At 38.7% G+C, this 22,946-nt stretch overlaps 6 protein-coding genes across 7 annotated transcripts; 2 read left to right on the top strand and 4 right to left on the bottom strand.

Moving 5' to 3' along the window:
• The first annotated feature begins 1,186 nt into the window (after window positions 1-1,186).
• On the top strand, window positions 1,187-2,570 carry LOC141811775 (uncharacterized). Its single transcript, XM_074699827.1, has one exon. It carries the CDS (start codon window positions 1,187-1,189, stop codon window positions 2,051-2,053), a length of 867 nt encoding a protein of 288 aa, XP_074555928.1. The 3' UTR covers window positions 2,054-2,570.
• Window positions 2,571-2,651: 81 nt separating this feature from the next.
• Window positions 2,652-7,355, bottom strand: LOC141811808 (autophagy-related protein 13a-like). Its single transcript, XM_074699863.1, has 3 exons — window positions 6,210-7,355; window positions 4,614-4,792; window positions 2,652-3,192 (listed from the first exon to the last, which is right to left on the bottom strand). The coding sequence occupies exons 1-3, from the start codon at window positions 7,353-7,355 to the stop codon at window positions 2,898-2,900; spliced, it is 1,620 nt and encodes a 539-aa protein (XP_074555964.1). The 3' UTR covers window positions 2,652-2,897.
• A 2,484-nt stretch (window positions 7,356-9,839) lies between these two features.
• On the bottom strand, window positions 9,840-10,309 carry LOC141811749 (auxin-responsive protein SAUR32-like). Its single transcript, XM_074699801.1, has one exon. The coding sequence runs from the start codon at window positions 10,215-10,217 to the stop codon at window positions 9,939-9,941; it is 279 nt and encodes a 92-aa protein (XP_074555902.1). The 5' UTR covers window positions 10,218-10,309; the 3' UTR covers window positions 9,840-9,938.
• Window positions 10,310-12,652: 2,343 nt separating this feature from the next.
• On the bottom strand, window positions 12,653-13,579 carry LOC141811498 (mitochondrial import inner membrane translocase subunit TIM23-2-like). Its single transcript, XM_074699524.1, has one exon. It carries the CDS (start codon window positions 13,466-13,468, stop codon window positions 12,893-12,895), a length of 576 nt encoding a protein of 191 aa, XP_074555625.1. The 5' UTR covers window positions 13,469-13,579; the 3' UTR covers window positions 12,653-12,892.
• A 1,052-nt stretch (window positions 13,580-14,631) lies between these two features.
• Window positions 14,632-17,318, bottom strand: LOC141811799 (uncharacterized). Of its 2 annotated transcripts, none has more exons than XM_074699853.1 (4): window positions 17,246-17,318; window positions 16,965-17,167; window positions 16,138-16,295; window positions 14,632-15,020 (listed from the first exon to the last, which is right to left on the bottom strand). In XM_074699853.1, exons 2-4 carry the CDS (start codon window positions 17,146-17,148, stop codon window positions 14,913-14,915), a joined length of 450 nt encoding a protein of 149 aa, XP_074555954.1. In that variant the 5' UTR covers window positions 17,149-17,167; window positions 17,246-17,318; the 3' UTR covers window positions 14,632-14,912. The 2 variants fall into 2 exon arrangements, with proteins under 2 accessions (XP_074555954.1, XP_074555956.1); XM_074699855.1 differs by having other exon boundaries at window positions 16,965-17,160; window positions 17,246-17,295.
• A 192-nt stretch (window positions 17,319-17,510) lies between these two features.
• On the top strand, window positions 17,511-22,513 carry LOC141811654 (uncharacterized). The gene is made up of 7 exons (XM_074699680.1): window positions 17,511-17,861; window positions 19,211-19,659; window positions 20,232-20,346; window positions 20,626-21,291; window positions 21,595-21,669; window positions 21,883-21,996; window positions 22,082-22,513. Exons 1-7 carry the CDS (start codon window positions 17,532-17,534, stop codon window positions 22,343-22,345), a joined length of 2,013 nt encoding a protein of 670 aa, XP_074555781.1. The 5' UTR covers window positions 17,511-17,531; the 3' UTR covers window positions 22,346-22,513.
• The last annotated feature ends 433 nt before the right edge of the window (window positions 22,514-22,946 follow it).

The following is a 22,946-nucleotide window of genomic DNA, read 5'->3' as shown; positions in this document are numbered from 1 at the left end:
AATTAAGTTCCTGTAAGAGAAGATTTATCAGGCATTAATTATTGTCTCAGATTTGATTGTGTTGCAATCCTATACAGTGGCATCTTATATAACTAATGTTAGGCTACCTTGTAAAGTAAGATGAAATATGACGAGATAGCTAGATCAATTGCCCATCCAATATTAGATATCGAGTAGTCGAGACCATTAGATTATGCTACTATTAAAAAACCTATCTTCTATGATGAGCTATATCAATTGCACATGGGCTCGAAGAACTTCATCTGTGCACTAGTGGAATAGATTGGAAAGCAATAGAGTTTTCTCCGTCGTGATCAATTATAGTTTCTTGATTTACCTCTTCACAGATGATCGTGAGATTGACCGTGTAAGGCCGCTGGGTGGTAGATTTTACCTTTTTGCAGAAAAAAGAAAATAGTAGAGTTTTTTTAAAATTAGCACCGAGTATTTAGAACTGATTAATCTTAGGGATGATCGATTTTCAATCCCACAGTAAATTTTCAAGATTATGTAGGCATCCACCACTCCACTACATCATAGTATGAGAGGTGAACACTAACAATCTTTGAGCATAGTTGAGTTGATTATAACGGGACAGATTTGTTGAAGTGAGCAAGGGTCGAATCTCGACAAAGTCGAGACAATGTCCTCTTTCATCATGACCAACAATAACTTTTTGATTTACCTTTTCACAGATGATCGTGGTAACCGACCGTGTAGAGTTAGGACCAACCGTGTAGAGCTGTTGGATGGTGAATTTTATTTTTTGTTGAAGAAAAGGGAGGAACACTGCAGTGTTTATTTGTGCTGTATGGGAATTGAACCCTTATTATTTAGGAAACTAATTCTTACGTTTACCAAGCTTAGGAAGGCACATGCAATAGATTCTATCATAAAACTAATTAGATCCATAGCATACCATAAAATTTACAAGACATTTAAGGAAATAACTAAAACAAATCAGGCAATATCGACATCTTCATCATCAATCCTTTCTAAAGTTGACCACAATACAATTTGAATATTCAAATCCTCATCCTTAATTAACGTGCACTAATAAGGAGAATCATCTGCTCAACCAAAAACCACCATTAAAGCCGCCTTTGTCTCACCCCTCCCAAATCTCTTCTCCCCCTTCTTCTCACGCATTTGCCAAACGCCGCCGCCGCCGCCGCTCCGCCGTCAAATGACGAGGGGGGCCTGGGTTAAATCGCTCCGCTGCAAGTCCAAGGCCGTCGAAGACGTCGTCTACCCTGCGCCGCCACCGCCATCTTCGTCGTCGTCCAGGAAGCAGCTTCTCTCCACAGCCGCCTGCGCCAATTCCTCCCGCGCGGTTAAAGACGCCGTCTTTCTCTTCAACAAATACCCTTCCTCGTCTTCCTCGCTCCCCAAGAAGCCGACGAGGCCTCGCCAGAAGCCCAAACCGAGCTCCTACCTTTCTCCCTCTTCGTCGCCGGCGGGGGACCGGGCAGTGGAGCCCGCTACGCGCCGCACTGTAGGCTTCCCGACGCTCTCGGAGCTTCCGGCCGGCCACTCGTCCCGGAGGGTGGTGGAGCTCATCTTCCTCTCCAGTTGGTCCTCCTCCTCCTCCGCCGCCGCCGCGGCGTTCCCGGGCGAGATAGAGATGCTCTTTCGGGTCCACAACCCGGCCCGCACGCTGTCCCGCTTCGAGGATCGCCGCGCGGCTGCCCGCGCCCGGGCCGCTGCGGCAAACGCGCGCTGTGCCGCCGACGGCAACGAGATGATGCGGTTCCACTGCGGCGCCGCCGGACGCTGCGGCGGCGTGTACGACGCCGCGGTGTCGTGGTCGGCGCGGGGGAAGCTGAAGGGCGTCCGGACCTTCTCCGGCAGCGGCGGCGCGCACGCTTGCGGCGGCGGCGCGGCCGGCCGCAGCGCGATGCTGGTGTGCCGAGTCATCGCCGGGCGGGTGAGGGGCGAGTCGGACCCCCCCAACTCTTCCGAGGCCGACTCGGTCAGCCTGGGGAACGACGAGCTCGTGGTGTTGGATCCCCGGGCGGTGCTCCCTTGCTTCCTAATCATCTACAAGATCTAAACTCCAGTAATTTCCCCCCTTCATTTCCTCCATTAAAAACCCAACCCAACCTTTCAATCCGAAGAACACACTGCACTGCAATTCACTGCACACTGCCCTGCACTTACTGGTGGTTGGTGGCGAAGAAGAAGGTGGCGTGGTAAAAGTCTCACCTTTCTTCTTCCAACGGCTTTACAAATTCTGTCTTCTTGCCTCTTTGTTTTCTTCTGTATTTTGTCTCCGTGTTCTTGGTTCACTCGCTGTGGCTGTGCTGTGCTGTGCTTCATTTGTCTGCTCGTTGAAAAATTTAGTACGATTTTGACGTTTTGAATCTTCATGGGGAAGAAAAACACAAAGACAGTAGGACCACTACTTTCCCGAGTCTTCAGGTAACAAAGCAGTGTGTAGAACAGCTCCCCATCTTTAGGTTGAGGATGAGCTGATCCACCATGAAGAAGGATCTGAGGTTCCAGGGCTTGTTGATAAGGTTGTAGGTTGCTTATGAGCACGCATAAGTTGTATTTTGGATATATTTAGTAGATAAATTAAGGAGAAGAGCAAAGTTGGAACATCTAGATTGATCTTTCACAAAAGAAATTTCCATTTTCATTCATTTTTCACGTGAAAGAAATTTGGCATAAAAAATAAAGTAACCTAGAGTTTGGTATGACTAAGTATTTACACATGAACACTGCGAAAAGTAGAGAGTTTGAAACAATTGGTTGAAGTTTCAAGTTCTCTGGCAACGAACTACTATATGCATAAGAACAACTCCTACGGGCGGCATCGATGATATCTTCGTATAAATTAGCACTACTTTTCTATGAGATTAGCATTTATTTGTTGGCCTATGGATCATAAATCTTCACTGCTCTTTTTGTTTAAGAGAGTCTTCTAACTTCGCGGTAGCCTCACTCTTTGAAAGAAGAAAGTTCTTTATGTGCTGATAGCTTTGGAGTTCCTCCAGTGCATCAGATGTTTTCCTAGTTAAGACAGAACTGCTCAAACTAACTTCTCCGGTTAAAGGCGAAGATTGCGGGGCATAACTCTGATCCTGGCGAAGCGGAGGTGCGGTCTTTAACATGTGGACAAGGATTCCAACAGATGCCTGGTGTGATTTATGCGACGAAGAACACTCTGCTTCCTTCACATCAGAGCTCCTGTCCATTAGACGACGATAACATGAATATGCATTAGTTCACATGGATTATGTTGTATCTTGTGTATTCAGGAAAACTGGAGTAATAGAAAGTAGATCAAACAATGTAAACGTCCAACCATATTTGAGCACAAGACTCAACTATTTGCGGTTAGTCTAGTTACATGGATACTATCCATCCATAAAACTCTATACAATTGCATCACTAGTACTAAAAGAACATACTAATCACATTCAATTGAGTCAACTAGAAGTAGTTTTTTTCCCCTGGCTGCCCATAGATTCTAGCCATAGTTCGGTTTGTTAACATATCTAACACGTTAACCTTTTCTTTTCATTTTGGCATGTATTGAACTACTCTTAATATACAAAACTTTCAAGACAATGACCTATGTTTCTAAAACATTCCCTCCTGCAATATCGGAAAGGTTTTTGTATAGCTTACTCTCCCTCTCCTTGATGTATTCTCATCCTCAGCCTAGCCTACCAGAGTAATATTGAACTCTGGAACTCTTAATTAGGTTAGGAACTTCGAAATTCTCAAGCTGATCAATATTTTCTCACATTCATATTTTTACCTGCTAGAATTTCACATCCCTCAAAGAATATTCAAAACATGTATATACATAAGTGCCACAGCAGATAAGCTAATGGAGAGGAAAATATATTCATTAGAACATCGGTATTCCATAACTTTCAGCAATGTTCCATCAAATTAGAATTCACAACTTAAAGAAACAAACACAGAAGTATCAGCTGAAAACCATAATGTCTTCACACATAACTAGAATTCTAGTTTAACTATCTAATAACCTCATAACAATTATAGCAATGAAAATAATGCAATAAGTCCCGTAAACTCATCTGTTTGTGGTGTTTGAAGTCAAACTTCATGAAGTAGATCCCATAGAACAATTGGTGTTGCAGCAAGGTTGGTTGAAGTCAAAGTTTGTGATTTAGATCTAATAGACCAATACAGGTATTACATCAAGGTTTGTTCTTACAGTACTCATCAACCATTACAGATCTACCAGGCCAAATTCTTGGTTTTTGGTCAACCTTTTTCAGAATTGCAATCAATCTGATATTACAAGCAAATATCATTTGCAATTTATGCTTAGCCAGTATATTACGTATTAAACTAATCAGAAGGCATCAATCGATCAAGATTTCACTACATTAACCAATAAAAATAGTATGTAGTAGCCAAAGCATACAAGGAAAACTTTAATCAAGAAACAAAGGAATTTGAATCATAAAAGTGTCACAAACACACTGAGAACAAGACGACATCCTCACTAGTATCAGGGATTAAAAATTTGAAAAGGAAAAGAGCAGTGAAAAATAAGTTTCTTAAACAAATTCTCTAAGATAACTCAAATAGCCATAATACGATCGCAAGAACAAAAAATTGAGAATCACCTTGTCTGAGAATCTGGTGTGTCATCATTATTTACAGCAAATGGGTAAGATAAATCAGTATCGTCAGGATCATCCTGCATTGAGAATCGTCTTGAGCTTCTCGAAGACCCATGCCTAGGTGAACCACCATAAGGCAAAGCCGAATATCTTCGAGAATCATCCCGACCATCCTTAAGACCCTAAAAGTAGATAAGAATTACCTTTAGCAATTTTTATTCTAGCTTCACACATTATCATAGAATGACTTCTAGGTTTAGTAAATTAAAAGATAGTAGACGAGGAATGTATAATGAGCATATTCAAGATGAAACAGTCTACAGATCATTTTCTTACAAAGTCAAGGGATTGAACATGTCAGCATGCTACTGGAGCACTAAAAAGTAAATCAATACTGAAACAGAAAATCCAATCTTAGTGAGGATATGATGTTCCAAATCCATGATTGTTAACTTTTATTTTGAAATGAAGGAAGGATTGCATCCGAGTTAGAGATATTTTAGATCATATTACACAGTATTGCTGTCAGATACATCTCACATATTGTGATACACTAAGTTCCCTTTATTGCTGCAGGTCCCTATCCTACTAGTACAACAATTGTAGGACCACAATGAAATGGAAGCATATCAAATTTTAAAAGTTGTCAGCATCATTCTTGTTATCAAACTATGTTTATCCAAAATATTTGAGATTGATCACAAGAATCTTATCTCTTCACAATGATCTACACGACATCAATGTCATTAGAAATGTTCAAATTAGTTGAACCACTTTTTGCTATATTGACTGCATTCTTTAGTTTCCCTCTACCCACCACACTTTTCACTCTAATCAATTCAACTATTCTACCTATTGAGTCCATAGGTCTCTTTTGAACATACCCACCATCTCAATGTATTTTCTCTCATTTTATCATATAATCACATCAGAGCTACGCCTAAATTGAATTTAAAAAGTGTGATGCCACAGACCATTTGTTTGATAGGGCTACTTATAAAAATACTAGATGTGATTTAAATAGGAATATTGAGTATTCATTCAAGGAAATGCACAGCACACAAAAATTTTCTATAGAAAAAACAAGAATTTCTAAGTTAGAAGGATTGGGTACTAGAAAGATGAAACAAAAAAATATTAGTAGAGAGCAATTAGGGTAGTTCCATCAAATGATATTAACATGAGAGAAAATGGGTCAAGATTAGTATGGATATGTTCAAAAACAACTAATATAGTTTTTGATGTGCATATGGTATGCAAAATGAGTCAGAGGATTCAAGAAGATATAAGCTTGACATAGGCAAAAAACTGAAACGCAGGATTTGTCCCCAACAAAGATGCACATCTACTATCATAAACTATGGTACTGGTAATCGAAATTCATTCAAACATTAGTAGAAATGAGATTATATGGTACTACATTATGATCTTATACTGAGCTTGTAAAAACAAAAGCAGCTGTTCAGAGTGTCTCTACAGAGATTATTGGGGCTGCAAACGTCTCAAAAAAGAGCAAGAATGATCAGTATCAAATATGAAATAAGAGTGACGTCTTTCGATCCATAAAAAATGTCAAGAAAAACAAGGACTTCATGTTACCTTATTTACAGCGTGCATATGCAAGTTTGAGTAGATATCTCGTGCACTCTTCCCTTCTGACGTCCTCAAAGAAGTACTTTTCGAAGGAGACTCCTGGCTAGGCCTTGCGCTTCCAGGAGAGAGAGGTGCCAAAAGGCTCTTGATAGTATCTGAAGGAATGCTCATCTGTGCTGTCTCCATGTGCAACCTGGATTGTAGGCAATGGCCACCAAGTGTTGGAGGCGAAGGGGACGGCAGGGAGACACGAATATCATCAAAATTTGGCATCGGGCGGAAATAATGCTCGGACGGCGACGGTCCTAATTCACCAACCCGATCCTGCGTGGGATTGAGAGGGTGATGTGCCATAGGCGCAGTGTTCCAGCTATGTGGGCGATCACATTGAGGAGTCGCCGCCGCCAATGGCCGGATGACCCTAGATGAATGCCGGGACGTATTGGGGAGAGACGCCCAATCAGGCAGCGAAGCAGGGAAAGGCCTAATGGGATCCGCGGCCGGACTGCCGATATAATCGTCTATGATCATCGGCGGAGTATGGTAGGCGCTCACGAGGTTGAAACCAATGAGGCTAGGTCGGTACTGCACCGAAACAGTCAGCTGGCCGGAGAGGGTGTCCGCCGGTGCGAAGCTATACCGCTTCAAGTTCGCCTCTTCCGCCCTGGAAAATGGTGCCGCAAAGGAGGAAACTCGATATCCGAGATCGTAGTTGCAACGCTGGCCGAAGGAGCACAACAGGCAGAAGATCCGGTGAGCAGGGAGGAGCCGCAGAAGCGCGAAGACGGATCTAAGCAGAATTACCGAACTGCTAGAGGACAAGGGTTGGGATGAACCATATCGAGGTTGGGACGGGACGGCGGCGTTCCAGGGCACGCACTGCCCGGTCCAGCGCTCGACTACGGTCTCGCAGGCGCCGGGCTCGGCGTCCTCCCCGCGCGGGGTGAGGAGGATGTCAACGACCAAGGGGTCCGAGAAGGATCCATGGTGCTCGATCGGGGCGGGGAGGTCGCCTAGGTCGAGGAGAAAGCGGCGGTCGGCGGAGGGGCGGGGGCCGGGGCGGAGGCGGGGTATGCGGGAAGAGAGCACGGCGTGAAGAGTCTCGCGGAGGAAGAGGGTGACGTCTGTCTCGGATTCGGAGGTCGACGCCATCACTCCGGTGAAGGGCTCGGCCGTCGGAGAGGGGGCGGCCGCCGGAGAGGGGGCATGAGAGTTAAGATACAGAAAAGGGAGGAAGAATAGGCAAAATAAAACCCCACAAAATAAAATAAAAAATAAAAAAAATAGAAAAGGTCTAAGAAAAAAAAGGGGGCAAAATATACTTACTGATTTATTCTTTGTAAATAAAAAATATTATTAGAAAACTAATTTTTAAAAATTATCTCTATTAATTACCACTTTAAAAGTCAAATTTTAAAAAATTAAAAAAGTGATTGAGACGGTTTATTTTTATTTATTATCAAACAATGGATAATGGACGGATGAATTCAAGAATTATTTTTTTTTTTTTATTCATGAAAAGTCTTCCTTTCTCACCTTTCAAATAAAAATTCGATTAAATTGACTAACTTGACTAAATTATTTTAAATTTTAAATTATTTTTTAAAAAAATCGATTAAATCAATTAAGTTGATTCGGTTTCAATTTTAAAATTTCTTATTTCATTAAATCAAATTAATTAAAATAAAAATTATAATTTTTAAAATTTTAAATTAATAAAGTTATAAATCCTTAATTAATTAATAATTTTTTATAATATTTAAAATTTTTGATTATTTTGGTTATTTCAATCGAAAATTGAATTAATCGATATTTTATTGGTTTGATTTATTCAATTTTTATTTAAAATTTTAGTTGGTTCAGTTAATTTTAAAAAATTCAGTTTGATCCAATTTTAATTAATTCAATTCAATTCAATTTTAATCGAATACTCAACTCTACCCTCAAAACCGCAACTACATCAGCCACAATAATATTGCACTGTCCAGCGTGACCGCCTTGCAAGCAACGGGCGGCACTACGTGGCCAATCTAATGCGACCGCACTCGTATTGGGCATTACCGCACACAACCATGTCTTGCATAGGGCGGCAATGTTGTTCTAGTGGAGTTAATAGCGGAGTTGGAGTTATGATAATTCTATTTTTAGCGTTAAAAAGTGATGAAACTATGGTTATATAGTTTAAAAGCCTAGTAATGTTGTAATATTGTTAAATTCCTGATGAATAAAAATAATAATCGATAGAGAGTAATGTATGTGGACTAAAATGAATGAGTAGCGCATAAGTTTCCTTCCCTACTAAAACATTTTCACACTATATAAATAAAAAATATTAAAAATTTAAGACTATTTCAATGTGAATATAATTTCGGATCTAAGATTTAAGATTTATATAGAAAATTAATGAATAAATAAGGAAATATAAACGAGTAAGAATGAGTCTTAAACTAATTTTTTTTAGGTTTGTGAATTGCTTGGAAGAATCCTAAGAGGAATGAAGTAATTACATTTGATTAAAGCAAATATTAATGGACAAAAATTAAAAGGATAGTTTTTATTTCTAAATAACCAAAAAAATATTTTATTTTAATTTTTTATCACAAAAATATCTTATCCCATTAATTTTCCTTGTAAAATGATATAAATATCCTTTGATATACCGGGACAAAATAATATTATAGCAATTATGAAATAGTATATACTACAACTACAAATAATATTGTAATTGTACTAGTTACTATTTTAAAACTGTTACAATTACAATAGTTATAATAATTATAATTTTTTAATTGCTATTAAGGAGATAAAAATTTTATAGCCTCGTATCTTGAACAGATTGATAGAAAAAAAATATGAGCTACTTTCCTCTCTCACATATTTTCCTTTCTCCCGTTATAAATTTGAGCTGTAACTTCTCTTCAAACATTGTTAGCCCTTCGAACTAAAACTTGAGGAGGACAAAATGTGACTTTGTCCTTGACCGCTACAACAATGAATTGAATCATATTGTAACAATTATAAAATCATAATTGCTACAACATAAAATTTTAATTAAAAATAATAATTTTAAATAATATAGAACAATCTTAAAAAGGTATTTTGAGTAAATATACGTAGAATGTTTTTTTTATAAAAAATTAAAACAAAACATCGTTTAATAATTTAAAAATAAAAGAACGTTTTTAATTTTTATTCAATATTAATCATATATGCAATTGCGTGGGTGTTTCTAGTGTTCCTACTTGTGAGATGAGAAGAATATGTGCAATTGCGTGGTGGTTTACACTTTGACACATCCCATTAGTCTCTATTTTATTTACGCTTTGTTTGAGAGCATGTGAGGGAAAGGAAGGAGAGGATAAATAAAGAGAAGGAGATGAAGAATTTTAATTTTTATTTGAGATGAAGTGAGTTAAGGAAAGGAAAAAAAAAAGAGAAGGATAAATCTTATCCTTCCATATATTTTCTTTCAAATAAAAAAAATATAAATATTTTTACTTCTCACCTCTTTCCTTTCCTTTCCATTAACTCATCCCATCCAAATACAGCGTTAAAATTTTTGCACACTTAAAAAAAAATGTTCTCATATTTGGAAGATCAAAATCTTCCAAATCCATTCAGAAGCACTGAAAAATATGCATCGAAAAAAAAATATATACAGAATTCAAATTAACTAGGCAATTGATTTGCCATAACAGCTGGTATATTATTGTTGTCGTCTTCGTAGACGTACACTTATTTCCAAATGGGTAAATTGAAGGGAACATGATGGTGGCGGTGGTCGGCGCAGCCGTAGCGGCGTTCGATCATCTCCTTTACGCGGCGGAAGTGGTCGACGGGGCAGGGGATGGCGATGGCCCCCGTCTGGGTGAACCCGTACTCCTCCGCCGCCTCCTCCAGCAGGGCGGCGAACAGCGGGTGGCTCAGGTGCTCCACCGGCACCGCGAACCGCTGCTGCTCCTCTCCCACCCTCACCGTCACCCGCCCCTTCGCCGGCGCCGCCCTGTTCGGCATGATTACCTACCGGCGCCGCCGCCGCCTCCTCTTCCTGATTGTGTTGGAATACTGGGAAATGGGTAGCTTACGGCGAAGGCTAAGAGGGAGGGAGGGGTTATTTAAAACGTGCAGGATTGGGAAGGATCTGGACGACATGACTAATTGCTTCATCAGCCGTATGACTAAGGGTTTGGAATTTCGATGCACGCATTCCAGATCTCACAAACGCAGTCAACGAACGCGGCGTTTCCTGTTTCCACTATTCTTCAACAATTAGCGCCATGAATGGGTAGTTGACTCACTGACACATTTTGTTTGACTTAGGGGTGGACGCGGATTTTATTAGATTCGGATAAATATTCACGGTGATCAATTTCCGATAATTTTTTTTATAAAATAAAATATTAATAGAATAACATTTGATTATTTTTATCCAAACTTTCACTCATTCATTCATCTTACAAATTCAATAACTAAATTTACATAAATTTATAAATTAATAATATTAAATAATAATAATGAGAAGATAAATAAAAATATTACATTAATAAATAAATTAAATTTAATTCATATATAGTAATAGACAGATATTTAATCGAATTTCATATAAACAAAATTCTATCCAAGGCCAATCCAACAACAATAAATTTGGATTCAATTATCGGATAATACCCAATCAAGTTGGATTTCAAATACCCGAATCTAAATTTCCACTCCTAATTTGACCACTTAATAATGGATATAATTAATCTTCGTGTGCTGGGTAGTTTTTGTTATACATGTTTTGCATTTATTTATTTTTATTTTGGAAATTATTTGTTAAATTTTGAATAATGATCTAATGATAAGATGCTCAATAGTTATCTTGATAATCGTGTACATCTTCCAACATAGCCTGCTCTCTATTCTCAGAAGTAAACAAAACCTAAGAAAGTTCTTTCTTTTGGGGAAGTGGAAGGAAAGTTTTCCACGAAAGCTGAACGAATGAATTCCCTTGTCTTATTAAAACAAACAACACTACAATCCAATTCCACACAATTTATCTTTCTCATTTGTAAAATTGATTAAACAAAGCATCACTTGAAAATCATTTAAACAAACAATTACACAAGGAACTGTATAGTCATCTATTACTTACTGAATATTGTTGACGAATGAAATTGTCCCATGAATCACATCTTCATAAAATGGAAAATCAAAACAGAAGGAAGACAAAGAAAAATGCAAGCAAAAATGGAGAAGACTCATTTGGTCTGTAAAGATAATTTTCCAGATGATAAATAATGCAGCACTACTTGTTAAAAAAAAAATCCACAAATAGGATGTGCCAACCAGTTAGAGATATCAAAGTTCATTACCAGTTACATGGAGCTTAAGATGTTTTTTTACTTCCAACTCCAAGGCAAATTCAGGTTGAATAGGCACAAAAATAAAACTAGTAATTGTTTGTTTAGCACAAAAAATGATCTTTTGCAGTTTAGCACAAGGTGATGGTTCTTCATGACAAGTGAAGAACAATGTGAGCTGGTTACCTCCCAGTTCCAAAATAACTGACATTAAAGATGGAACAAAACAATGCATGAACCATACCAAAATATATGTAACTAAGCCACGAAAAGCATAGGCTAACAACACAAGGTAATATCCAAAAGAAATATAAGTCAACATGATTTTACAATGTGTTATGCGACTGCCTAGACATTTGTAACAGGGCACACATCACACATAGCATACATGATTGTTTTTAATGCCAGATTAGACGGCCTATGCAAGCGATATTCACAGTATGTAACCGCCTCAGTGTTTCGCAAGACACCATATCCCATATAACAAGTGTCATTACATATCACCTATATATGCAGTTGATTTCAATATGCAGGGCCAAGCAACCATTGTGGCCATGTATGCAGTTTATGCAACATATACGTATATCCATTCAAAAATTGGAATTATACTTCTTCTTAACTATTTTAAACCAATTCATTTAAGAAACTATTATTATTACTTACTCTAATCCATTTTCAAATAACATATTTATATTGCTTTTCTTCTTAGAGAATTAGTTCTTGTGATTGTCAAATATTTATAAGAAATGTTTTTAGTATGGTAACTTATAAGTGTTAATTAAATATTTATTTTGTATGTATTAAGTTATATGAGTGTTATATATGTGATATGTTCTAAATTGTTGATTCATATAGATTGCTGATATTATGTGTTTCATACTCTATGGTTGCATATCGGATGGTTTTATCATCATACTTTGTTCTACATATTCTAAGCATCATCTTCAACCTAAACAATCTGTATTTTTAATGGCTCACATATCAACTATTTGAAACATTGGTATTGCAAATTCATAGGAATTGAACATATTGAAGGATACAGACTTGAATGCAGGAAATCAGATGCTAATCTCCCATTCTAATTTACCATAAACAAAAAGGAAAACATAGAGTGATCAAGCTCCTAATTCATGATACAGAAACCAGATGACAAACTTTACAAATTCCAAAAGTTACTCCAGATCATATGACTGAGCTGTTTTGCCAAAGATTAATGGGGAAAAATGTCTACGACCCTCCGGCCATTTACGTTATGTGTTTGGGTCAAAATTGATGAAAAATATCGCAGATTCATCCATAATTCAGGGCTCCAATATCTAAAAACAATAGGAAGGAAGAGATATAACCCTAGATAGGAACATATCTTTTCAAAACCTGTTTGCCAGCGAAAGCAGCTCCAACCATCAAGCCTCCAATGGCACCAGCAACTGCTGCCGATCGGGGACCATTAGCGGCCTTGAATAGAGCACCGGTACCGAGCCCGGCGACTACGCTGTTGACCCAATCGTCCGTATTCCTCGCAGCCACCATCCCGCTCTCCAGCCCCGCGTACATGAGGCCGATGACGCCAACGCGGTTGCCGATCCGACGGCCGTCCTGACCACAGGAGTTCAGGACGCGGTTGACCCGGATCTTGAAGGTATCCCCTGGCTCAGCGGAGAGGACGGCGCGGCGGAGGCCGATGGAGGCCCCGGCGCCGGAGCCAGCGAGGTACCCTATGCCGGTGTAGTAGGTGAGGTTCTCGCCCCAGGAGCGGCGCTGCGCGAGGGACTCCTCCTGGAAGAGGAACTCTGGCGAGGTTGGAATCTCGTAGAGGGTGCGGTAGGGAATCTGCAGGTCCTGGTAGGGATTATAAAGGCGCCGCCCGCTCGAATCTTGAGGCCGATCGGTCTCGTCTCCACGAAAGGCACTCGAATCGGCCATCTGAGCTCCTATTATTTCCACCACTCCGGCGAACCCCGAGATCGAGACGAAGACGAAACCTCTCGCGACGCCGCCGCAGCAAGAAGCAGGGGATGGAGAGGCGGCGAGAGAATAGGCTTTAGCAATACCCCTTCGGCAAGAAAGCGTAGGTATATATAGGGCAATCACCATAAAAATCTGCTTTTCCAGAAATTTTTTATTTTATAAAATTTATTAAGTCAATCTTCAAAAAAAAAAAAACCTCCCCTTGAATTTTTACAAAATTATAATATATATATATATATATATAAAAGCATGTACGGTATTTAAATAACTAATGACGTTAGAGACACCATGATATATATAAAAATTAAATAAATTTATTTACTAATTTATATAATTTTATTTCTTAAATTTTAAATTTTATATATATTTAAAATAAAAAAATAATATAAATTTCATGTTTCATATAAATATTTAATCTAATTTACTAAGCTCTCTTGGGCAAGCTCCATGAATAAATAAACAAATTATAGCTAAGTTGGATATTAATCATTAACCATAGCCAAGTTGTGATATTAATGAAAGATGAATATCTTAACTAAACATGATTCACATATAAAATGAAAAAATCTTATATATTTTTTTTATACCAAGTATTTAACTTACACTAATTATAAGATGAACGATACAATCCCACATTCTATCCATTAAATAAATTCAAAAAGTAAAATGACTTTTAACATAGTTGTTCAAATAACATATACATATACTACGTGAATTTTAAATCTTAATTATTTGAAAAAAAATATTCCTTCTCTTAACACCATACCCTATTCTGTGGAGGTTGAAACACCCTATTTTACGAGAACAAACTTGTTGAAGTGTACAAGGATCGAATTTCAATAAAATTGAAATAATATCCTTTCCGTAGTAACCACCTACAACTTCCCAATTTACTTCCCACAATTAGTCATGAAACCGATCGTGTGAAATCAAAGATTGAATCTCAATGAAATTGAAATATACTTTTCCCATAGTGACCAACTACAGCTTTTCAATTTATTTTCCCACAGATAATCGTAGAATTGACCGTGTGAGACCGCTGAGATAATAAATTCTATTTTTTTTTTTTTGTTAAAGAAGTGAGGACTGAAACACAAATTTTTAAGAACAAAATGGCCTGACAAAACCCAAAAGATAGATTTTGATCACTTGAGCAGACAGATGGACAGTCTTCCTAATATCAGCAATTATTCAACATCACACATTCCCATAGTCTACCATTCGATATCCAATCCACTGTAAATTAAGGATAAACAAAACACAAAATCCAAAGATAAGTCTTAGCCAACAAGAGGCTCTACAGAATGTAATTCTCTGAGCATCCGGATCGAAATGTTAGAGGTGCATTTCATCTCATGCTAGAGTAGGATACATGAGCTTGGAAGGAAATTGGCCAGCATCACATAGCATTAATCATCCTCTTCATTTCCGCAGATCTCCTTGGATCAGGTTCGGCAATTGCTCTTTCAGTCAGCACATGCTTTAGACGGCACATCGACTTCCTTACCTACAATTGACACACAAGATTATCGGTCAGAAATAGGGAGTGTCAAGCATCTTAAGAATCTTGTTCATAACTGTACAAGTCAAAAACATGGAACAATCTCTAAGAATATATTCCACAATATGCCCAAGAAACTTATCCATGAAAGTCATATTTAGCTTTCATCATATTCTTTCAAGTAAGAATGGTGCGTCGGCGAAAAACACAACAAACTGAGATTAAGAACTCTAGTAAGAGACTGCACTAGCTTTTGAGTTCCTCAAATCAGGCCTCTCCAGCCTCCAGGCATTTGAAATTGGCAAATCCAGTCTAACATATTCTGTGAAACTAACCTAACCTATAACCAACCAAACAAAATACTCATAGTAGGATTGAAATCTTTTTGGAAAATGTTTTATTAGATAAAAACCCATAGGCCTAGCAGTAAACCTCAAATTCTCTAGTCTGTTACTTATATTTTCTTACTGCAGAGCCTAATAAAAGACAGATAACCAGGCACTTATGGTATCATCATATATTGTTAACCAACAAACAAACTACAGATGCAGTTTTCTTTAATCGATCTACCAACCAACTACTCTATCCAATTTAACCTCACATCAAGCCTTCATATACTTCAGTCCCTTGATCACCATGAAGACAAGACCAAGACAACATTCATTCAAGCCTTTGCTTGGGTTAAACTTGCCGGTGGCAGCGATAATTAAGTTTTTCCAGAGCAACACCTCAATTGCCTCAAGATGTTCCTCCCTGTTCTCCTTCACCTTTTAACTCCACCATGTGTTTTGAAGGAAAAACTAGCACAACCAAACTTGATGAAGGAGCATAAAAAATGTGCCTTGCAGATGTCACCAACAATGAGCAAAGAAAAGCCCAATGATTCATTACAGGCAGAGGCAGATGTTGCAATAATTGTCAGAAATTGCAGAACTTAGAACAGTCTAAGGGACAGCAACACTAGCATTGTTTTGGGCAGAACAAGGATTAAATTATTCACATTAAATGAGCTACACAGTTTATATTTTGATCCAATTCAAAAATTGGAAAATTATTGATTCATTAATAAATATTGATAAATCTTTAAATCTGGAAATGAGAATTACGTAAAGGTAACAAAAACCTTTTGAATTCTTTCTGGATGTGGGAAACGAAGATTCTGAGCATGAAGCATTTGCCGTTGAGTCATAAGCATGTTCTTTTCCTTCAAAAAGACATACCACAGCTTGTGAAGATCATCCCATGATTTGAGACGTAACTCAGAAGCCTTCCAGCCACGACCTTCATTAAGCATCAAAGTTAACAAACAAACAAAAAAAAATGATAGTGTATTTTATATGGAAAACACACTTAAAGCCTCTAATGAGAGATTTTGCAACCAGATATCACCGAGAGATACACACATGAAAAACTAAATAGTAGAGAAGGACCGCATGATAACAATTCTCCAAAAACTGGATCATATCACTTTAATTCGAAAAAGTGTTTCTCAGTTGCTAATTTGTATGAGTAGTCTTTGATAATTTTTGTTGTACTTCTTCATGTTATTTTGCTTTGTTTTCTGTTGCCAAAATTAATAATCCCTAAGAGATTGAGGGCATTATCGTTGAGTATATGCTACACAATTCTTGTGTGACAACAATCATGTAACTATGGCAGTAATACCACGATATCTCTAAACCCAACTTTTTGGAATAAAAAAATCCCAGAATTTGCGATGCAGCCATGGGAAAGGAAAACTTCTTGATATCTTCAGGATTGCTATAGTTATAAGATCTCATGTACACGCGTTCAGGATCAGAGACTAGAAAACCAACGTAAGCGCTTTAAAGATCGTTTTTTTCAATGAAATTCAGCTTAGAACTGTCCGGAAAAACCCATCCGTACCGAGAAGAAGATAGGAAAAAACTATAGAAGAGCGACAAGGGTGTAAAGGGATACAAATAATACCATAAGTAACAGGCTTCTCTTCATCTGTGCTCCTGTCCGGCTCGAAAAACTCCTCGAGTGGATTCAGCGTTCTCTTAGCAGAAACCGTTGCAGCGGCGGAATCGGAAGCTTCGGAAGAAGTTGAATAAGACTTCCATCTGGCAGAGGCGCCAAAAGCTCGACGGACAATCCTGGATACGAACATTGTGAAGGAAACCTGAAAGCTGCAACCCGTACGCATCAGCTTCACAAACTAGCGACGCGGAAGACGACAGAAAGGACATTATTAGTGACGGAGATACCCGATCAAGGGGGCCAGGAACGTCGGCGAATGGGCGGCGCAACTCGGGACGCGAGGGTTTAGCCTGGAGTGGAAGCGAGGAAGACGAATGCGTTATGAGGGCTGTGTTGTGGGCTCGTGGGCTTCGAGAAGGGTCCAGGTAAGGCCCACCAAATACGATATTTTAATATTTATGTCAAATATTTGACTATATTAATTACCCTAATTTTAAAAATAAAACTATAAAAAGGATATTCCAGCTGTTTCGTAGACGGAGGAGCACCGGCTCCAGCGTTCTGAGACGATCTATGGCGGCGGCGGCGGCGACCGGCGAGAAGAGCCGCGGGGGATGGAACCGCCGCTCCGTCTTCGATCTACCTTCTGGTTTCTTCGATTCCTGCCACCTACTCCACGTCCTCCGTCCCGACCAAGCGGAAGCCCCTTATCCCCCTCCCGCGGCGGCAACCGCCGGGAGCGACGGTGAGGGAGGGGAGCCGGCAATCGATACCCTTCGCATCGGGGATAAAGGGAAGGAATCCTCGTGGTCATCGAGGTGGACGTGCAATACTTGCAAGACGGAGTTCGATTCCCTCCAGGACCAGCGCTCCCACTTCAAATCCGACCTCCACCGCCTCAATGTTAGCAACTATTTTTCTCTCCCGTCTGTTTTTTTCCTCCGTAGGAACTCGGAAATGAAAAAGTGTGTCCTCTTTTTGTTTTAAAAGAGGACATTCAAGTTAAATATGTACATTCAAGGATAGAGAAACATTAAACGAGGACTTCAAACATATCACACTTTGGCTGATCGAGTTGCATGCATTATTGAAATCAGATCGCTGATCCAAAAGACGAATTACAAAAGCAGTAGCATGTTCTATAGTCTCCATGGATGATTTCATACCCTAAACAAGAAACCTAAATATAATTAGGATGGCGCTTAAACTCCCTACTCAACAAGCTTCTGCAAGGGATGTGTTTAGAACATAGCCAAAGGTGCTTGCTTGATCTTAGAATGCCCTTAATCTTTCCTACCTGATGAAGGTGTACCAAAGCATATTTTGGACAAATGATCTTTGATGGATTTGGAATCACAGTAACCATTTTTTGATGGAGTTCCAAGCATAAATTTCTAGAAAAACTGCTCAAAAGGCTAGTTCAATAGTCTGTTTAATTTAAATTACCCTTTTCTTGAAGAATTTCAATCCCCTACCATTATAATATGTTAAGTTTGATGGCAATGGGATTTCTGTATGCCTCAACAAGTAGTTCTGTTGAAGGTAAATCTAGAATTTTGTGGCTTACCATTTAGTACCTATATGGTGTACAACTAGGATTTCCTAAGGTATGTCATCCGTAGGACATCTTTTAGGTTGATATTTATTTTGAGCTTTGATTTTAAATAGCATGAATTGTCTTGTTCCTGCGATTAGTTGGCAAATATTTCATAGGCCACATTTGAAGTTTGATTTTTCTAAAATTATGCCCCCCTACTTTCAAAATGCCCAAATCACGCATACCTAAAATACCACTGAATTTGGTGAAAGTAAATTGACTCCCAAACTCTGCAAGTAAATTGACTCTGAAACCCTGCATGGGATGGCATCTTGTTTACAGTAAACTTAGAGAGATCTTGTGTTTGTAATATACTAATATATAAACTAGTATATGATATGATACATATAACTGTTTGCCAACTTTTTTTAATTGAGGTTTCATAAGATTTAACATATTTAGGTCATTGGTTCTTTTAATCATAAGCTCACAATGCTCCCATTACAATGCTTTTGGTTTGAAAGAATTGCTTTATTGTTAGATGTTATTACTTTGCCTGAATTATCTTTGACTTCCACTCCTGTTTCATGTTTTGCATCCATATTTATAATTTGTTAGACTACAAATGTTCTTTTCTTTGGGCCCCAAGAACACTACTAATAAATTTTGTGGTCCATACACAAATACATTACTTGCCTGTTCTAACTCTTTATAGGTCAAGCTGAGCATTGCTGGCAAGAGTATTATCAAGGAAGATGACTTTGACTACTTGGGTGGTGATCCTCTGTTTGAAGACTTTGATGTATCTAGTATCTCAGGTTCAGAAGTTGAGTTTGAAAATGATCCTATCCATAATAGTAGCCTCTTGAAGAAAGGTGATAAACAAAAGCTATGTTTTCGTATCCAATCAGGCGAAATTATTTCTGTATGGAAATGTTTGCTTATGAAAGAAACTGAAGATCTATCTTTTGAGAATGGTAAGCCAAACCTTATCAATGGAGATGCATGTCTAGAGGAGGATGAGTTGATTAACAGATTGAAAACGATGGTCTGCGAGCCTAGAGATAAATCACATTTAAGGATCGTTTTGCTTGCAAGTGGTGGTCATTTTGTTGGCTGTGTTTTTGATGGGAACACTGTTATAGCGCACAAAACATTTCACAGGTTGGTAGATTTGATTTTTTTTTTTCAATTCTACTGATGCTTTTAGATACAACCCATTTTCATATAGACTCAATGTGTTATCTACTTTTTCCTGATGAGAATCAATTTGAAGTTACAGTTTGCTTTGTACAGATGTTTTATCAATGAATAATTCACAAAAATTATGAATGCAAAAAGTAGTTCTTTACAAATGGGCATATTCCATGGTGGTTTACACTCACCATCCACCTAATTCTGCACATATGAATGTGTGAAAGATGTTTTCCAATCTTATGGAATTTATCCAAAATGTGTTAACTACCATCTGTCGTTCTGGAACCAGGTCAGCACTGGTTAGGTTTGTTTTCTAGTAGCGTTGGATCTCTTCTTAGCATTTCAGATACTGGGTATTACTATTGATGTTATAGTTTGTAACCGACTCTAAATAAGTTGTGACTAACAAGCACTTGTTGGTGTTGAGTCTCTTCTTTCCATGTTCCCACATTTGTTTGCTATGTTATTTTGCATTTTAAGTTGGAAGATTTAGTTTAGATGTTCCATTAGTAGTTGTTGCAATGATTTTCATTCTATAGGTATGTTGTCCGGGCAAAGGCTGGTAAACGGCAATCTGCTAAAGATGCAACTGGAAAAGCAGCACATTCAGCTGGTTCAGCTCTACGCAGATATAATGAAGCTGCACTGAAGAAGGTAGTACGTCAGTTATTTCTCTTTTTTTTTTTTCACTTTGCTAATGTCTGAAGAAAAAATGTCTGTTGGAACTGCCAAAAATTGTTTTTGTTGTTTTGCAAATGCATAATTGCTTATACTTTTGTTAGACACACACATATTATGACAGACCATTCTTAATATGTACTGCTATACTTAACAAATTGTGGATGCATCATATTGTAAAATGTATTGTTCTGTTAGTTTAATTTTATCCATGTACTATATTTGTGAATTTATCTTTGAATCTTACTGATACAGGAAGTTCAAGAATTGCTTATATCATGGAAGCCATTCATCCAGTCTTCCTCGTGTATATTTATATATGCTCCTTCCAGGAGTCATCAGATCCTTTTTGATGCTGAAAAGCCTCAGTTCAGTGATCATGGTTCTGTAATTAGACATGTTCCTCTAACTGTTCATAGGCCAACTTTGAAGGAAGCCAAACGTATATATGAGCAGTTGACAAACGTAACTTATGAAGCAGATGACATTGGAATCCCAGACGAAAAATCATCTCCATATGTAGGTCGTGATGGAAAGAGCATTTCTGAACCCAGTCATGCTATGTTGTCAGAGCGCTCAGCAATCAAGGAATCCTATACTGAATCAAGTTCAGGACCAGAAAGTTTGTCAATTGCCAGCGAAGCAGTTACTGTGACAATTAACAGAGATGAGACAACACCTCTACATGAAGCAGCAAAATCTGGTGATCCTCAGCGAACCCTTGACCTTCTCGAGCAAGGTCTCAATCCCTGTATTAAAGATGGTAGGGGTCGGACTCCTTACATGTTAGCATCCGAGAAGGAAGTCCGTAATACTTTTAGAAGATTTATGGCTCTATATCCTGATAAGTGGGATTGGCATGCTGCCAATGTTCCTAGTCCACTGACAAAGGAGCTGGAAGAGGCGCAAGCAGCCAAACAGGTAATTCATCTTCTTTTTCCTTGATGATGCAATTTTTTATGTTCATTCAGAGTAGTTTTTTTTTATTTCTACTTTCCCATTGTTTTGATATTTGGTGAAAACATTAATGGTCTTACAGCCTGCAATGTTTATATGTTTAGTACCCTTTGCATATAGATACAGATGCATATGCTTTCTTAGATGCCGAATGGAGACATAAAGCCAATGGACTTATTTTACTGCTTGCACAGTTGCAAGTTATCAGCAGTAATATTTGTGTCTTGGGCTTACTGATTTGCTAACTTTTTTTGGATGGTTAAATAGGCCGAGAAGGATGCCAAGAGGAAGGCAAAGGCTAAAGAGTTGAAGAAGTTGCGGAAAGCAAAAGAAAAGGCAAAGGTTAGCTTCCTTATAGTAATAGTTGTGAAGGCTTCAGAAAAGTATAAACCTTCTTGAGAAGGCCTTTTTTTTTGTTTTACCTTGTTTTTGTTTATCAGAGGCATCGAATAACTTATCGGTCATATGAAATTTCATCAATAGTGAGAGAGAAAATCTCAGTGAGGATGAGAAAAACTGGTTAATTAATGTTCACTACATGATTTGTAACTGCAGGCTCAAGCTGCACTATCTGAAACTTCTTCAGCAACTGTTTCTCAAGCCCAAGAAGCACCACCTACTGGCCATAAGCAGCAGCTGAAAATCAAAGAACCTCTTTTATCTAAAGAGGTCAGACCATGATTTATTTTTTCTCTACAATAATGAACTACTAAATCAATTGCGTTATCGAGCTGTTTCTTCTGCCCGTGATCAGGAGGAACAGAGGAGAGCACTGGCCGAAGAACGAGAAAAGAGAGCAACTGCAGCAGAGCGGAGAATAGCAGCTCTTAATATCGGTCTATCAAGTAGCAAAGTAGCATCGGCAAGCCTCCCAGAGCCTACGAGTGGATCCAGTAACCTTGTGTGTTCATGCTGCAATGCTTCCTTGGAAGGCAAAATTCCTTTCCACAGGTATAATTACAAGTACTGCAGCACCTCTTGCATGCATGTCCATAGAGAGATTCTGGAGGATGGATAGACCATTCTTTTAAACAAGAATATCTCTCGCGTGCATAGCAGGCTTGGTCGCACTCGGTTGAACTAGTCGTCGAGCGAACAAACTAGCTGTATAAAATTGATATCATGATGGATAACAGTCTAACTACTTAGCATTTTCAAAATAAAAGTTGGCATATTTTGGTGATTAGGCCTTTCCAACAACTGGAACATGTCTCACAGAGGCCTCATGTGCTATTTGATTCTTTGAGCAAGGTGCCAATGTCTGAAACCGATCTCATCTGTCTTGAGTAGCTCCCCTGTTTCCTCCATGGCTGACATTGACACCCCATCCCACGCCTGGTCCCAACCCAAGTTGCCTCGCATGGGAAGATGATGAAGTAGGTCTTTCTCCTTGTTTCCTGTTTGCACCTTCATTCTCATGTGCTCAGATCAGATTGGTCCCCTTTTGAAGCTCCTTTCCTCATCTTCTTCTGGGGACACAGTGCATGGCCAACAATGGCTTGTCTCTGCCCCTTGACAATGATCCACAACGAGACTGCCCGCCATGCCCTGATGGCCATTCTTTGGTGATAGAGCAGTGAGCAAGAACATCCACTGATTGGATCTCAATGATTAAGCTA

Source organism: Curcuma longa, chromosome 17, assembly GCF_044706935.1.
Source record: "Curcuma longa cultivar G26 ecotype Majalengka, Jawa Barat chromosome 17, ITB_CL_G26_1.1, whole genome shotgun sequence".
NCBI lineage: Eukaryota > Viridiplantae > Streptophyta > Magnoliopsida > Zingiberales > Zingiberaceae > Curcuma > Curcuma longa.
The sequence above is the reverse complement of the archived record's forward strand: the minus strand, read 5'-3'. Positions and strand labels throughout refer to the sequence as shown.

Excerpts from the sequence above, each read along its gene's own strand:
- LOC141811498 (XM_074699524.1), bottom strand. The coding sequence starts at position 13,468 with ATGGCCGATTCGAGTGCCTTTCGTGGAGACGAGACCGATCGGCCTCAA.
- LOC141811654 (XM_074699680.1), top strand. The coding sequence starts at position 17,532 with ATGGCGGCGGCGGCGGCGACCGGCGAGAAGAGCCGCGGGGGATGGAAC. Across the intron at positions 17,862-19,210 it reads CCGACCTCCACCGCCTCAAT|GTCAAGCTGAGCATTGCTGG; the intron begins GTTAGCAACTAT and ends AACTCTTTATAG. Across the intron at positions 19,660-20,231 it reads GCGCACAAAACATTTCACAG|GTATGTTGTCCGGGCAAAGG; the intron begins GTTGGTAGATTT and ends TTCATTCTATAG.
- LOC141811749 (XM_074699801.1), bottom strand. The coding sequence starts at position 10,217 with ATGCCGAACAGGGCGGCGCCGGCGAAGGGGCGGGTGACGGTGAGGGTG.
- LOC141811799 (XM_074699853.1), bottom strand. The coding sequence starts at position 17,148 with ATGTTCGTATCCAGGATTGTCCGTCGAGCTTTTGGCGCCTCTGCCAGA. Across the intron at positions 16,296-16,964 it reads AGAGAAGCCTGTTACTTATG|GTCGTGGCTGGAAGGCTTCT; the intron begins GTATTATTTGTA and ends TGCTTAATGAAG. Across the intron at positions 15,021-16,137 it reads ATCCAGAAAGAATTCAAAAG|GTAAGGAAGTCGATGTGCCG; the intron begins GTTTTTGTTACC and ends TGTCAATTGTAG.
- LOC141811808 (XM_074699863.1), bottom strand. The coding sequence starts at position 7,355 with ATGGCGTCGACCTCCGAATCCGAGACAGACGTCACCCTCTTCCTCCGC. Across the intron at positions 4,793-6,209 it reads ATATGCACGCTGTAAATAAG|GGTCTTAAGGATGGTCGGGA; the intron begins GTAACATGAAGT and ends ATCTACTTTTAG. Across the intron at positions 3,193-4,613 it reads ACACCAGATTCTCAGACAAG|GAGCTCTGATGTGAAGGAAG; the intron begins GTGATTCTCAAT and ends TCTAATGGACAG.
- LOC141811775 (XM_074699827.1), top strand. The coding sequence starts at position 1,187 with ATGACGAGGGGGGCCTGGGTTAAATCGCTCCGCTGCAAGTCCAAGGCC.